This window comes from Carassius auratus, chromosome 45, assembly GCF_003368295.1.
Source record: "Carassius auratus strain Wakin chromosome 45, ASM336829v1, whole genome shotgun sequence".
Taxonomy (NCBI): Eukaryota; Metazoa; Chordata; class Actinopteri; order Cypriniformes; family Cyprinidae; genus Carassius; species Carassius auratus.
In genome coordinates this window covers 4,832,193-4,849,815 of record NC_039287.1, presented here as the reverse complement: position 1 = coordinate 4,849,815, position 17,623 = coordinate 4,832,193, and the positions used below count along the sequence as shown (strand labels likewise).

General features: G+C 36.9%; 1 protein-coding gene across 1 annotated transcript; it reads left to right on the top strand.

Annotated features, from left to right (window-relative positions):
• LOC113063006 (cysteine-rich protein 2) lies at positions 1 to 13,046 on the top strand. Its single transcript, XM_026233135.1, has 8 exons — positions 1 to 187; positions 6,566 to 6,660; positions 9,034 to 9,091; positions 9,376 to 9,498; positions 10,717 to 10,785; positions 10,934 to 11,028; positions 11,483 to 11,540; positions 12,376 to 13,046. The coding sequence occupies exons 1-8, from the start codon at positions 145 to 147 to the stop codon at positions 12,438 to 12,440; spliced, it is 606 nt and encodes a 201-aa protein (XP_026088920.1). The 5' UTR covers positions 1 to 144; the 3' UTR covers positions 12,441 to 13,046.
• The last annotated feature ends 4,577 nt before the right edge of the window (positions 13,047 to 17,623 follow it).

Genomic DNA, 17,623 nt, shown 5'->3' with positions numbered 1-17,623 from the left:
GTTCCGCGCTGGAGATCTTCAAAGGGAGGATGCGCTCGCGCTTTGAGCATCGCTGAGAACGAGCGTGTACGAGCATTCACGCATTCAGAGCTAAGTAAAAGACAACGTGCTGAAATCAAAGGAAATCCCAGCTTTGCACAGAAGATGGCATCCAAATGTCCCAAATGTGACAAAACTGTTTATTTTGGTAAGTTGTTCAATTTTCTTCTATTTTGCAAAGCCTCGGATAAAACAAAGCACGCACGCGCTGGCTGAATCGACTGCACTGTAATGTCTGAATGTACTTTCATTATTTTCATTCTCGCATGCATTGTAAACAACGTCTGCAAATCACACAACGTGGGCTCGATGGTAATTACCTGGGTAATCACGAGTGCGCGTTATTCTTAGGTAATGAATGAGTTTTCTTATTAAGATCCACATGATTTCTGCATGAGACGGCGCAGCAAATCATATTTTGTCTGCATGGTATTTGAGATACCATAAATGTTGATCCCGTGCAGTTAAATAAGATCCATGAAAATCACAGACAGAGTTTTCTGATTTGATAATGGATGACACATGAAATGCAGAATCAGGATGAATGAAAGTAGCTTATATGACTATTATTACATTAAATTATTAAAGCTGATAATCCCATTGCACTAGAATTCATTCTTTGGTTAAAAAGGTTGACTTTAAAACATGCAAAAATTAATAATTAGTTTGATGGTAGATTCTCAATATTAGACGTATTATTATTATTATTATTATTATTATTATTATTATTATTATTATTATTATTACTATTATTATTATTATTATTATTATTATTATTATTATTATTATTATTATTATTAGTACTATTATATTTTTATGTGAACAGCCATAAGTGAAACAATTTAATTATTGTCAACCAATGCACCATCAAAAACTGAACACACTAGATTGAATAGCCAGAATCAATCCTGGGGGGGGGGGGGGGGGTTGGGGGCTGATAAACCTTCTCTCCTGTCAAGTCTATACCTTATTTATGAGCCTTTTCTTTCCCTTCATTCAAAAAGCCTACTGTGAATGGGTAACACATTTTGATAAATTGGGAAATTATATACTGCTTATTTTTTCATGCTCTTTATCTTCTCTGGTTAAATGTAACTAAATTATTTTAAAGTGCAGGTGTCATTTGGCATTTGTCCCCACTACACAATTACTCATTATATCAATTTAATATTATCATTAACAGCTGTCAGCTAAAATTATTACATACAATTAGTACAAGGCTATACTTTGTCTTTATAAGGCCGAAAATCAACATGCATGATTGGCAGATTTAAAATTTGTCTGTGTTAATATCATATGCTGAGCTGACTCCCTCCCACTGAACGCTTTAATAATTATAATGTGAGATCCACTTTGTGTCTGGCTGCTACTCGCTCTCTTGAGACTTTAATAGTGTTGACCTGAGAAAGAAAGCATTCCTATTCACTTAAATACTGCAAACAACTTTTAAGGCTGCAACCGTGCACACGGTTATCTTTAACTGGCTTTAGAAACATGCTTTTGCCCACATAATTGTGTAGTTTTGCCATCTAACAGCAGTTTGCCTTTCTCTTTCCAGTCAGTGGTAGATGAGATTTGTACGTACAGTATCTTCATTGGAAAAGATTTGAAGAAATTTAGCATTACATCACTTGCTTACCAATAGATCCTCTGCAGTGAATGGGTGCCGTCAGAATGAGAGACCAAACAGCTGATAAAAACATCACAATAATCCACAAGTGATCCACACGACGCCAGCCCATCATGATTAACATGATTTAGGCAACCATTATTTTAGAATGCACCGCTTTATTGTTTCCATGGCGATGTGTCACGCAGCCACAATAGCTCTGTATGACACATGGATCGCATTTATTTTGTTTTTCCTGTTTTATTCAAAATATTCGCAAACATGTTCCCTATATTATGAATTTCTGATTCTGAAATATGTGCAAGTGAATATATTTTGTAGTTTAAACACTTTTATAAGGACCATGATAGTTGATCCGTACGGGGTGATGGGTGCCGCCATGTTAGTTCGCGCTGAATCTGAGCTGTGGGATTTACAACATGTAAATTCATTCTCTCCTCATGAAAAACGTTAAAGTAAGTCTCCGGTAAACTGGGAGTAGAACAGAGTAAACTTTATAGTTAACTACACAATCTGTATTTGATATCAATAAAAACGTAGTCAGATTATAATTGTAAGGATCATTATTACGGTTTCCATAGACATCTGCGTGCATTTTACAAACTGTAAATGTATGGTTTTGCTAGTACGCATGTGTATTTAAATATCTTCCACCTAAAATAAGCATTACCGTATTTTTCGGACTATAAGTCGCACCTGAGTATAACTGTGCTTTCACACCGCCGGCGTCGAGAGCATCAAAAATCGCTCTTGCCGCTCTGCTCACGACGCTGCAGAAAAATGAGTGAGCGCTCAGACGCTCTGACGTAGATCGAATGCTTATTTTGTATTTAAAGCGACTGCAAAGCAAACAAGCTTGTTGATCTCGTGCAGACTAACCACAAGGAGGGTAACATTATAAGTTAACCTCATTAAATATTGTTGTGGACGAAATATTAAGATCCTTTATTTAAAATGAACAATCTCAGACACCTTGGTCCATATATCACTTTTAATTTATTTTTTACGTCCCTGTACGCAAACAGGGACACATCATAGATTATTGCAAACACAAAACAGCAATAATAAAATAATAATCCTCCATTGTGCTTGGGAACTAATGGTCGGAGCTGCATTCTCTGGAATCCTCTCAAGCGGTGGACTTCTACGTTCCGATTGGTTGCTGCCCAACCGCGTCATAGCTCATTACCATAAAGTTGCCTTGATTTCAACTCTCCTCGACGCTCTCAGCGGCCCAGTTGCGCCGCGCCACTCCTCTCCGCTGCTCGACGTCGGCTTACATTGAAAATGAATGACTTCCGGCCACTTTGACGATCTCGACGCCGGCGGTGTGAACGCACAGTAAGTCGCATCAGTCCAAAAATAGTCGCACTGGACTATAAGTCACATTTATTTAGAACCAAGCACCAAGAGAAAACATTACCGTCTACAGCCGCGAGAGGGCGCTCTATGTCTTCAGTGTAGGCTACAGGAGCGCCATCTCGCTGCTGTAGACAGTAATGTTTTCTCTTGGTTCATTTCTCGCGGTTCATGACAAATTAATTTTGATAAATAAGTCGCACCTGACTATAAGTCACAGCACCAGCCAAACTATGAAAAAAAAGTGTGACTTATAGTCCGGAAAATACGGTATATGGTTGAAAACACTGAGTATCTGTGATAATGACAAGCACTCAGCGTGTCCGATCTGGCTCCGCGCCAGCCAAAGTGTGAAAGCGGATGATGTTGATGATGTGACGCACTGAAAGTTCTAATTACACCGTTGTGATCGTACGCATTAAAGGGTTAATGACAGAATTTTCATTTTGGGGTGAACTAACCCTTTAAGTCTATTGTGAAATATTATTACTAATTAAAATAACTGTTTTCTATTTTAATTTAACATGTATTTGTGATTATTACTCCAGTCTTCAGTGTCATACGATCATTCAGAGATCATTCTAATATACAGAATTTCTCAAGGAACATTTCATGTACATATGTTAAAACAAATCAGTTGTGCTGCTTAATATTTTTGTGGAAGCCATGATATTTTAATTTTTTCAGGATTCTTTGATGAATAGAAAATTGAAAAGAGCAGCATTTATTTAAAACATAAATCTTTTATAACACTTTTATTACATAAAAACATGTAGAACACTTGTGTGGGACAGTGATAGATAGATAGATAGATAGATAGATAGATAGATAGATAGATAGATAGATAGATAGATAGATAGATAGATAGATAGATAGATAGATAGATAGATAGATAGATAGATAGATTGGCCTTATTTGCAACAAGTGGCTGCAAAATGAAGAAAATGGAAGTGTTACCCTGAAGCAACATCCTACAATAGAAAACACTAAAATAAACAAAAACATCCTCTAGTGGACTTCTCAAAGTTTGTCTTAAAAAGTAATTGTGCTGTTGTTCAGTCTTGACTCACAGTGACGTGACGCTGCTCCGTGGAGAACGGCTCGTGAGGGTGTTCTGTGCTCCCTGAGACACGTGCCTGGAATATTCCGGACTCGATATGATGGGGTCAGATTTGATAAGAACCTTTTACTCTATCAGGGCCGTGCACAGGGGGGTGGCCCGGTGGCTAGAGCCTCAGCCCTTCTGCTCTCATCGTCTGAAGTGCTGAAGTTAATGTTTTGCTTCTGGTCTTTAATATGGTGTTAAGTTAACAGTGTGTACAAAATATCCACATTATAATCTATTTTCTTAGTTAATACCAGTAATCTGTATAGCATGTATCATAAAATATTTATTATATTTTATTCGGATCATATTAATAGTAGGACTATACATGATCCAAATGCAATATTGGCTACTATAAATATTCTAAAATATTTTTTCGTTAGCATATTGCATAATATATAGATTTATGCTGTATAATATTAAATTAAATGTCTAATACATTGTTGTATTAGACATTTAATTAATTCCTGTGGGTCAGTGGTAGAGCATTGCATTCACAGGGAACACACATACTGGTAAAGTAATGTGTAGCCTAGATGCACTGTTAGTCGCTTTGGATAAAAGCGTCTGCTAAATGCACAAATGTAAATGTACTTCCATTCAGGATGAGGCCGCAGAGGCAGGCTCAGAGAGTGAGGAAGAGCCCACTGAGCATCAGCCAAATCAGACAGGTACAGGTAAGCCTGTTAAACTGCCTGAAAGTAGCAGCTCAAGCAGGGGTGTCCAGTCCTGCTCCTGGAGGGCCGCTGTCCTTCAAACCCAACTTAATAAGCATAAAAAAACACTTCTTGACTGGTGTGCTAGAGGCAAGTTGGAGCTAAAATCTGCAGGTTAATGTCGTTCGTGGACTGAGCTTGAGCACCCATGTGCTATAGTGTGACAAGTAGAAAGATAAACAATTACAGCAACATACATTGAACTAGCATTAAGCAGTATTTACAATGTGATTGTAAAAAGTTTGTTATTCATTTTCTATATTACGATGATTCTGCCTCAGAGTCAGAAAATATTCAGATTGAGACAGAAAAACAATACAGGAAGACAGAGAGAAAAGAGATAGAGGCAGAATAAGAAGATATGGAACAGCACTGTACACAAGAAAGAAGAGCCGGAGGAAGTTAGGGAAGAATCAGTATATTCAGTATATTTTACTTGATGAGATGACTGATGTTTCACAAATCGAACAGGTGTCCTTTGTTGTGCGTTATGTGCATGACATCATAATAAGGAGCGCTTTATTCAGCTCTGTGATGTTCAGTCAACAACAGGAGAACAACTTAGTAATGACTGTGCTGATCGGAGAACCAGCTGAAAGTTGAGGACTTTAAATGGCCAGGGTTACGATGGAGCATCCCAACATGAGCGGGCCTTAAAACGGACTAGAGTCAAGAATACAAAAGCAAAATGAAAAGGCATTATATGTTCATTGCCTTGCTCATTGCTTGAACCTTGTTCTAGTGGAGAGCGCTTAGTCAAGCATTCACTTTGTCAGTTTTTTCACAGTAGTTGAAAAACTTTACACCTTCATTGCCAACTCCACAAAACGACATGCAGCATTTGTACGAACGCAGCAAACCCTGAATCTAGGCCAGAGTGCCCTTGAGCCACAGAGGCTCTCAGACACCTGATGGAGATGCAGGGAAACAGTCCTAAAGACTCTCCGGAAATGCCTTGTCTTTGCGACACTGCCCGTCTCCGTTGAACGCTCGTTCTCAAAGCTGAAGCTGCTGAAAACTAAACTTGTAATGCGACTTAATGATCTTCTGCTTCTGGCCATTGAAAAAGAAATCCCAATCGAAGACGAAGTTATCAAGATCTTCCAGGACATGGTATTGAATAGAAAGGTTTTGCTGTAAAAAAAAAAAAAAAAGGAATGGTTTGTTATCAGCAATGCGTAGTTGTGATTATTCTTTCAAAACATCTTTAATAAAGTCTGAAATTTCTTAAAGCATGTGCTGTCTACTCCTGCCCCAACCCTTAAAATGTCTGTGCACGGTCCTGCACTCTGTGATAGTGTTACACAGTCGTCCACATCTCCCTGACATCCTCGATGAGACAGTTAACAGATGCACATTGGGCTTCACGTTATCTCTGGACTTAGTTAAACACATTAAAGGGTGCACTGACAGAAGGTTAACTGGATAAACACACTTAGGTGGAACAGGATGGACAGGTTTTCTTTTCTGATGAGACTCAGTCAGACGAGACTCAGACCTCCATTTCATAAAAGCTGTGATCTTTGCCAGGCGCCATTACAGTAAGAGTCTCTCTATACAGAGTAATTTCAGCTCAATTGTTAAAATGAAGATATAGTGGCTTCAGGGGAGAGTTTTAACACTTTTATTCAAAGAGCCCCTTAAACCATCATCTTAATGTACATCTTCAGATGAATGATGATCTATAAAGGGAATAAATCTCTTTGTGTCTTATAGCGGAGAAAGTGACATCTCTGGGAAAAGACTGGCACAAATTCTGTCTGAAGTGTGAACGCTGTAACAAGACCCTGAATCCAGGAGGACATGCAGAGGTGAGAGGAATACTACAGCTTAAAGAAAAAATGGAGAAAGCGACAGTGTTGAAGATAAAGATCCCATTAAATGCACATTTCTTTCATGTATATCTTCTACCTGAACTGGAAGCTGCTGCATCTCATTGAAATATGGAATAATGTGCAATAATCTAATGTCGATTTATAATTAGCAAATTCATGTAATTTAGCAATATTACATAAGTAAGAGTGTTGTTCCAAATATCAGCACAACTGGAGCCATAGCCGGTATTACAGCCATCAGTGTCAGTGTGATATTTATATTCAACAGTTCAATGAACAAGAAGTTAATATTGCGTAACTGTCATTTTAGATACAGCTTTCGTTATTATTTAGTTATTTCTATTTTTGATCCTAAAATGAAAATGTGTAAACAAAGCAAAAAGCACAGTCACCGTGCTTCGGGTCTGAGTAAATCAGTTCATGATGCCGTCCAATTCAATTGTGATCATGAATCAGTGTTTTTGAACCAAACGGTTTAGTGAACGATTCAATGACTGATTCACAGTTCTGGCTGAATTTAGAATAGCATGCTATCAAACTACTATTTTCTGTATTTCTGTCATCTTTATATGGCTAGTAGTATTAATACTAAAGGCATATTCTCACCAAAAATAAATAAAATAAATAAATATATAAATAAATAAACATATAAATAAATAAATAAATATATATATATATATATATATATATATATATATATATATATATATATATATATATATATATATATATATATATATTTATGCTATTTGTCTGTTCAGAACAATGGTAATTCACACACCTGACAGGTAGAAAAGCTTATTACTTACTGATAACAAATACTGTGTTTACCCTGGTTACTACAGTACACAGAGCAGAGATACTCAACTTTCTGTTTCCTGAATGAATTAACTGGTGTTGAATGAATTGGTTCAGGAAATAGTTGGATAATTGACTCAAAGGGTCACTTGTTGAGGTCTGTTTGCAGATAAATGTAACCTGCAGAAAGGTTATTTGCAAAATGAGAAATTATATGCAGTATTGCAGCATTGTATTAGTGGGTAAACTAATTTGTTGATTTCAAACACACCTCATGATTCAGTACTTGCTATTGCTATGCTGGTGGTATTATGGGGAGGGGCATTCTCATTCTAGAGCATTTTCGATTGGTCAAAATTTGTATTTGTAGCCTACATTTTCCCTATACATTTTATCTGATTAAAATCAAGAACTAAAAATCACCAAACTCTTTAAACTCTTAGAAACTCCAAAAAGAAGTGCACCTGTGTTCAAAAAAATACATGACATACAAGTTTCATTAAATTAAGGTATTTTTTAGTTTACCATGAATGCTCGTCACTTCATTTATCATTATTTGGCAGCCATATGTCAAAGACATATGTAAATATGAAGTAAATATGAAATTACATATAATGATGTATTTAAGTCCTAGTCTAAGTAGTTGTATTTAAAAAGATAAAAAAACTATAATACATTACATTTAATTTAACTGTAAAGCCCCCTTTCCACTGCACACGACATTCGGACACGATTGACGCATTTCCCCCTCTAGCGGCAGTCGCGCAGATCTTTCAAACTGGTCGTGAAGCAACCGTTTCCGTGGCATATTCACCATGGTAAAATGTATAATTTTAATGAACATAGTTAATGTATGAATGCATCGTCACAAATCAGGTGACCCCCAAAATAAAAACTGTAGGTTTTATGGGGCTAATCAACGTAAATAATGGTTTAATAAATATTAAATAAATATTTCTGCCATAAGTATTATAAACCACCACTTTAAAGAAATAGTGTTTAAAGGATAATATTAATGTTAACAAAATATTGGTAATTCTGACCTTGCACCGATAGTTTTGATTAGAATACATCACATCCGGTCGGGCGTTCGGCCTACGGTCAAGTCGCAAAAGTTCAAATTTTTGAACGTATCCGAGGCTCAAATCGGATCCGAAATTTCCGCATACGCATGTGAATGGAACTCCACGAAGCTCCCGCATTACTTTCCATTGGAAATGAATGACTTCCGGTCTGTCGCTTGTCGTTCGTCGGAGACAGTGGAAAGGCGGATTAAGATTAATAAGTATCAGAAAACATTACATTCAATGAGCACTTGAATATATTATTTTAAATTGTATTATTTCTATAAAAATACTCTATTTTAAAGGTATGTTATAGGCTACTTATTTTTCACAAGGGCAGTTGTTTACTCTTTAAATGTTGAGAATATTTCATACTTTAATCTTTGGACAGCATGAGTGTAATGTAATTTTTGATGACAACAGACAAGGATGGCAGGATCTGGATGCCTAATTAATCTCAGTGATGTGTTTTATCCACTGTTAACAGCATGATGGGAAGCCATACTGCCACAAGCCATGCTATGCTGCCCTCTATGGACCAAAAGGTGCAGTACATCTAATTAATATCTCGGATGCAACTGTTTATCATTTGTGGGGCTTGCAGCAAGTAGGACACTCTTTCCTTTGATGCCACAGATTCTTAATGAGACAGCCAGCTTGCACAAGAGCAGCTTCATCACTGAAATCTCTGATCTTCAGATATGGAGTATAGGGATAGCTGACCCAAAAATGAAAATTACCTTCTTGAATTCTTTCTGTAATGTTTGAATACCACCCTTATAATAGAATCAGAAAAGAAGCAACTGTACTGCCTGTCCTTTTCCTGTAGGTGTGAATATCGGGGGGGCTGGTTCATATGTCTATGACACCCCTGTCAATGATGACACTACCCCTGCCATGGAAACCAAGCCGAAAGCTGAAGAGAGAAAGGCCACCAGGGGCCCAGTGAAGGGTGAGTTTGTGCTACTGTAGATCATAATGCAAACACTTAACCCTACACAGACTACTGTATCATATTTGATAGGCCTTTAAATTCTCAACATGATCAAAACTTTGATGAAGACCCTGTTGTACAAAATCTATTACGTCGTCTGATTGATACTTTTCTGATAGACTTTTTTAGCATAATTCTAAAATTGTCAGGTCACCTTCAGTCCATGTTTCGTGTACTTCTATGAGATCTTTACTGATTTTTATAAAATAAGTGAATGTAAGAATAGCTTTTATTATTGTGATTAACTGAAGCAATTTTTTTATGTTTTATTAGAAATATGATATTCAATGATACTTTATATTCTCATATATCATTACATATGAGCCACAAAAGATTGATGTATCAAATACGAAACTAAAAGCAGTTTTCCCCTCAATTTTGTCTAAAGGTTAAAAAAACTGTTGCATATATGCATATATGTATACAGTTCAGGGATTGTTCAAAAATTTAAATTATGCCATCATTTATTCACACTCATATCTGCATTTGAGTTTCTATGTTCTGTTGAACACGAAAGATGATCTTTTGAAGATTGTGGATAACAGAACAGTTGCTGTCATTGGCAATGTCTACCGGCAACTGTTTGGTTTCCAACAATTTCCATTTTGGGGGTGAACTATCCCTTTAATTGATATGTTAGGCTTTAATAGGTTAATTTTCAATCACTGGAAATCCAACTTTTGTGGTGAAACACTTAATATACACTATAATATTGTTAATTTAAAGAAAAACCCCAATAATGCAATAGAAACCACCAATAACACTCTGTAAACTGCATAACAATACACTTAACCATTTACATTACATTTATTCACTTAGTTGACACTTTTATCCAAAGCGACTTACAATTGCTATATATGTCAGAGGTCACATGCCTCTGGAGGAACAAGGGGTTAAGTGTCTTGCTCAGGGAAACATTGGTGTCTCACAGTGGATTCAAACCTGCGTCTCTCACACCAAAGGCGTGTGTCTTATCCACTGCGCTAACCCAACCCAAAACTTGTTAATTTGCTGTGCAACCATCTACTTTTTTTTTTTTTTTCTTTTTTTTTTTACAAAGTGGGTAGTGATAATGCATTTTGTAAATAGGATTATTGCATTTATTTCTAATTAAATGTTAATATTATTTAAAAGAATGATATCTGTGAGAATAACTGTCTACCTAATTTTCTCCAGCTGCAAGCTTCAGTTCGTTTTCTGGTCCGCCGAACGTCTGCCCCAGGTGCAACAAAACAGTGTACTTCGGTAAGCGCTGACATTCAGACAGTAAAGTTCAGCAGATATGGACTTGTGCTGGAACGTGTGTGTTCAGCAGTGCCAGGACATACATATGCATTTCCTGAGGTTGCCCGATACTTACAGAAGGGCCTGTGTTTCCTTCTTTGTGTTTCAGCTGAGAAGGTGAGTTCCCTGGGTAAAGACTGGCACAGGCCCTGTCTGCGCTGTGAGAGGTGCAGCAAGACTCTGGCTCCCGGCAGCCATGCAGAGGTCAGGGACACTTACATATATTTTAATCTAAATATAGTTATATTGTAAAATATAGTTATATTGTTTTATAGTTATAACTATAAAAATACTTTAACATTGCCCAAAATGTAATTTAAGATTTAAAGTTTATTTTTATTGCCCCTCAAAGTGCATTGTGTTATCTATTTAAGCATTTAAAGGTTTCAACTAAATATATTTTTAGTCTATAAAGAAAAAAATTCTCACATTATGCTGTTCACGACATATATGTACATATATCTGAAACATAATTTGGTCAGATTTTTTTTTTTTTAATCTGCATGGATGAGGTAGAAACGTATATACCGTATACCCTCTCTCAGTAGCATCAGAAATGTGGTCAGAAATGTCCAGATTAAACTATTGTGCAAATAGTAATGACATTTGAAGACAAGTATGATTTAATAATGTACATGGGTTCTGTTTTAAACTACAGCACGATGGCCAGCCATACTGCCATAAACCCTGTTATGCTGTTCTTTTTGGGCCAAAAGGTACATTTCCACTGTCCATTTTCCAATTGCATTCTTTATATACACTATATATATATATATATATATATATATATATATATATATATATATATATATACAGTACAGACCAAATGTTTGGACACACCTTCTCATTCAAAGAGTTTTCTTTATTTTCATGACTATGAAAATTGTAGATTCATACTGAAGGCATCAAAACTATGAATTAACACATGTGAAATTATATACATAACAAAAAAGTGTGAAACAACTGAGAATATGTCATATTGTAGGTTCTTCAAAGTAGCCACCTTTTGCTTTGGTTACTGCTTTCACACTCTTGGCATTCTCTTGATGAGCTTCAAGAGGTAGTCACCTGAAATGGTCTTCAACAGTCTTGAAGGAGTTCCCCGAGAGATGCTTAGCACTTGTTGGCCCTTTTGCCTTCTGTCTGCGGTCCAGCTCACCCCTAAACCATCTGGATTGGGTTCAGGTCCGGTGACTGTGGAGGCCAGTTCATCTGGCGCAGCACCCCATCACTCTCCTTCTCGGTCAAATAGCCCTTGATGCCTTCAGTGTCACTCTACAATTTTCATAGTCATGAAAATAAAGAAAACTCTTTGAATGAGAAGGTGTGTCCAAACTTTTGGTCTGGAGTATATATATATATATATATATATATATATATATATATATTATTTTTGTTTTCTTTTCTTTTTTGCACGGAAAAATACAATTAAACAGGACACATTCTAGTGTACATGAAAAACAAAACTCTATTCACTTTAATTGTTTTGCTGCTTGCAAACCCCTATTCTTCTTTGACCGTGCATTATGTTATTTCACTGTTTTTGTTCAGGAGTGAATACTGGAGGTGTTGGCAGTTACATATACGAGGACCCAAACACTGAGAACCAGTCATAAGAACCACAACCACACCAGAAGTATTATCAGCAACCTTAGATTCAAGCCTCTTGTCTGCTTCCTTTAAATTGACTTCCTCTCTTTCGTGAATCTGCACTGATCTTGTTCATTTACAGAGTGCCACTTATATACTAATTGTACTAAAATGAGCTAGTATTACTATTTACTAACAGGAATAATATATGTGTTTAGCCTTTTTGCTGTATTTATACAGTATATGATTTCTATATTTTTAAGAATGTACTTAAGATATTGATTTTTTTTGACTGTGACATTGGATTACTGGTAACACAAGAAAATTTTGTTATGAATCAATTGTTTTTTTCATTAGTTCTAACATGTTTAGTTACTGTTGTCAGTATATGTTTTCTGAACTTTGCACTTAACGTCTGTTTATGTATTAAACACTTTGTATTTTAAATTTAGTAGAAAAAAAATTGTGCATTGAAAAGTGCATTGAATTGTTTTGTTTCATTTGACTTTTGGGATATTGGGGGGATATACTGCCTTAAATGAATAAGTGGTGTCAATACATTCACTACACTCACCACTTTGGATTTAATTCCAATGAAGAAAATTATTCGGAAAATGCACAGAAATCTTACAAAAAAAAAAAAAAAAAAAAAAATACATACTGTACATACCAATCTTAAGAAAATCAAGCATGAAATTAAATGTAGCTATTGAGGCCAGTTAAACTGATGGAAACATAGATGCTGTTTTGTTGTTGTATATGTTATAATTTAGCTAATAAATATCTATGTTTGTACAGAAAATACAAGGATCTGACACAAATCATATTGCTAGCATAGAATAAGCTATAATTAATGTAAATATCTACGATATTGTAATATTTTAGAAACTCTCTTTAATCATCTAATAGTATACGTCATTAGATTTTCCAGTCATAGTCTATATCATAAAGTACAGAGTGTTTTTCTTTAGAAAACTTTATTTCGCAACATTCCAAAGCATTACTGCACCACGTTTCATATTAAATATAATTTAATACTTATTTACATTAGAAATAAATTTTACTCAAGTAAAAGGAATTCAAAGATTTAATTAAAACCCTTTGGAGTCGATTTACGCATTATGAGTCATTTTCTCCTGATAACCCCAAAAATAACTTAAATTACACTTTCATTTTTGATCGCACAGATAAGAGCAATACATCACTTTTTTTGCATACAGACATAATAACAACAAAACTTTGTGCATTTATAACATAAAGATAGCAAACAAGGTGTGCTGTCTGCAGCCTTTGTCTCCCTTCATTATCTTCTAATGCGACCACGCCCCAGCGCTGAACACTCTATTCAGATTATAATGTTTCACTGAAGCGCGCGGCTTGAATACGCACACACAACAGAAGACAACGCAGTGAGACTGTATTTCAAGTTTTTTATTTTACTGTTTGCTTCACGATGAGAGGAATAAGACATAATTCACCCCAAAAAGATGTGATGTGGTTGAGGATTTGAAATTTGGATTTCCTCAGAAAAAAAGAATGAAGCAGAGATCGTAAACATGAGTAAGTCTCTTTTTATTTATTCATATAGACGGTTTCAACGGCAACAGCATAAACAAACGTTACTGCACGTGCCCGTTTTGTGGACCTAACTTAACTTCCGGTAGTCTTCCAAATAGAATCAATAACGACAGCCAAGTCCCTGTAGAGTAGATATTATTTTTTGATAACAAACAAAATATGTTTGCTGCGTGGATCAGGCGGACTTAATGAATATGCAAAATCATTCTTTGCCAGCAGGAGATGTTTTAAAGCATAGACATAAAGCGTGAGAAATAAAGGTTTCCCCAGTAACAGCTGTAAACAAAGCAGAGCTGGTACGCTCACACGCTGCTTTATCAGGCATATAACATGCAAGTCTTCCTTCAGAAATACAGCGATATAAAAACACCTGTGTCTCGCTTTGATATTTAAACATATAAATGTAAGGAATTATTATTATTAAACGTGCAGTACGTAACGTTACTCATGTTTATTCTACAAAGCCTTTTTGAAAATCGATCAGTTTTAAAATTGTGGCGAGTCTCCAAAAATAAATAAATGTATGGGAAACACATCCCGCAGCACAAATCACCTGAGCCCAACTTCAGTCTACTCATCACCTTAACTTTAACTGTGTTTGTAGAAGGCACTGCAGCCAACAGACCGGAAGTTAACTTACAGTAGGTCCAGGCAAGTGCGCCCGATGAAACCGTCTATACTTGTACTAGTTTTCACATAACGTGTAAACATTTCACTAGTTAGACTTTTTCCAAAGACTTTTTTCAAACTATAATTCCTGACTAAATGTATAATCAAGTGAAATATTATGAAGTTTCAATAACAATATCCATACTATAAATGTAACAAATAAATGTAACTGTAACAAATGCAACAAAGAATGCTGTTCTTTCAATTTATCCCCCCCCACCCAAAAAAAAATTCAAACTGAAAAAATATTCTCAGCTCTTTTCAACATTCATAATAATAACAACAATAAATGTTTTTTTTGTTGTTGTTGTTGTAGAAAATCAGATTGTTAAAAGGATTTCTGAAGGATTGTGTGACTGGAGTAATGAAAATTCAGTTTGAAAGTCAGCTTTGATTGTTCCTAATAAATTGCTTAAATGCTCCCCCAAGTGGATATTCAATTAGCCGAATTAGCCTAATTGATTTGTCCCTTATGGGACCTCACTAGTCCTGTTTTTTTACTACTGCGCCGATCTAACCACTGATACAACAGCAGTGCTGTCTGATCACGACACATGAGAATGATCACCGACACGGCAACACACACACACGCGACACCTCACACCTGACCTATCATCATCATCCAATCACAGCCCACCTCCTCTCACGCGCATCAGTATACGTTGTAAATGCACCAATTCCTCCACACACACAAAAAGTCGATAATCGATTTGGCATGTGGGTAAAAGTGCAAACATGGATAAACCTGCACAAAAGAAAAGACTGTGCAGCTACAATAAAAATTGGGAAGTAAAACATATATGGATTAAGCCAGAAATGCACAAGAAGGCCATACTAGCTAAAGGTGCAAGCAATATCTATGGATTCTTCGGGGTAGCTGGAAAACTTGTTAATCTTGTTTGTTTACTGTGTTGAGACGTGCTGCGTTTGGTCTCGTGCTCTATCGCATGCGTTGTCAGTGTTGTGCGCTTGCTTGGACCTTTGTTGTGGTGAACAGTGGAGTGTGTTCAAGCACCAGCCAAGAGAGTCTAGGGAGGTGCCATTTGTGAGAAGCAGTTGAATTGGTGGGAGTTAAAAGCAGATCGTAGGTGTATTTGTTTCTTGTCTCATTAGTGTTTGGCGCAGTTGTCGTTGCTGGGAAGCACTTGTTTGTTTACTGTGTTGAGACGTGCTGCGTTTGGTCTCGTGCTCTATCGCATACGTTGTCAGTGTTGTGCGCTTGCTTGGACCTTTGTTGTGATGAACAGTGGAGTGTGTTCAGGCACCGGCCAGGAGAGTGTGCAGAGGTGCCCTTTGTGGGAGGCAGTTGAATTGGCGGGAGTTAAAAGCAGATCGTAGGTGTATTTGTTTCTTGTCTCATTGGTGTTTGGCGCAGTTGTCGTTGCTAGGAAACACTTGTTTGTTTACTGTGTTGAGACGTGCTGCGTTTGGTCTCGTACTCTGTCGCATGCGTTGTCGGTGTTGTGCGCTTTCTTAGACCTTTGTTGTGATAAACGGTAAAGAACATTCAGCTGAATTCAATTTCCGTTTTGTCGGGTTTAAAAAAGATTAGTATATCGCGGTCGCGGCAGCCCTCCAGTTAAGTGTAAAGACCATCGATTTTACCATGCGACTCCACTGGGCAGGGACACCGGCAGGAGATATAAGTATTGTTTTGATTAATCTTTTTTCCTTTTCCTTGTTTCATTTCTGTTACAGTTGTTTTTTGTTTAGAACCGAATCTTACTATGTGTTTCCAGATCCCTACTATCATTACCACTCGTAAACCATGCATCACACAATGTAGACAGCGCAATCTTAACAACCTGCATACTTTGCCTATGTCTGATAATACACTACTTTCTTTTCCTATTGGTCTCTGGAATTGCCAGTCTGCTGTAAACAAAACCGATTTCATTACTTCTATTATTAGTCATTCAAAGCTTAATCTCCTGGCCCTAACAGAGACCTGGATCAAACCAGAGGACACTGCTACACCTGCAGCACTCTCCAATAATTTCTCATTTTCCCACTCCCCCCGTTTGACTGGAAGAGGTGGAGGTACTGGTCTGCTCATCTCTAATGATTGGAAATTTTATCCTTTACCATCTTTGGGTATCAACAGCTCCTTTGAATCTCATTCAGTTACTGTTACCTACCCTTTTAAAATACATTTTTTAGTTGTCTATCGACCCCCTGGACCACTGGGTAACTTTTTGGATGAATTAGATGTGTTGCTCTCAACCGTTTCTGAGGATTGTACTCCCCTAGTTATGCTTGGAGATTTCAACATTCATCTAGATAAACCTCTGTTTGCCGATTTCCACACTCTGCTTGCCTCTTTTGATCTCAACTGAGTGTCAACTACTGCTTCTCACAAATCAGGCAACAAACTGGACCTTATTTATACACAAAAATGCTCTACTGATCATGTTCTGGTTACTCCACTGCACACGTCAGATCACTTCCTCATCACTCTTAACCCCAACATGATCCCTGACACATCACTTACCCCTCCACATTTCATCTTTCGACGTATCCTATGCACACTTTCACCCTCCCGGCTATCTGCAATAGTTTCATCTTCACTTCCTTCCCCTAAACTGTTTGCATCTTTGGATGCTAACAGTGCTACTGATACTTTCTGCTCCACTCTTACATCTTGTTTAGACACTGTTTGCCCATTATCTTACAGGCCAGCCCGTAACACCCCTTCTGCCCCTTGGTTATCTGATGTTAAAAGGCAAACACCGTTCTAAGCTTAGAGCTTCTGAAAGGGTGTGGTGCAAGTACAAAAATACTACTGACCTTATTGTGTTTCAGTCACTCCTATCTTCTTTCTCTGCTAATGTCTCCTCTGCTAAAATGACATACTACCATAACAAAATTAACAATTCATCTAACTCTCGCATGCTTTTTAAAACATTTTGCTCACTTCTTTGTCCTCCTCCTCCCCCTCCTGCTTCATCTCTAATAGCTGACG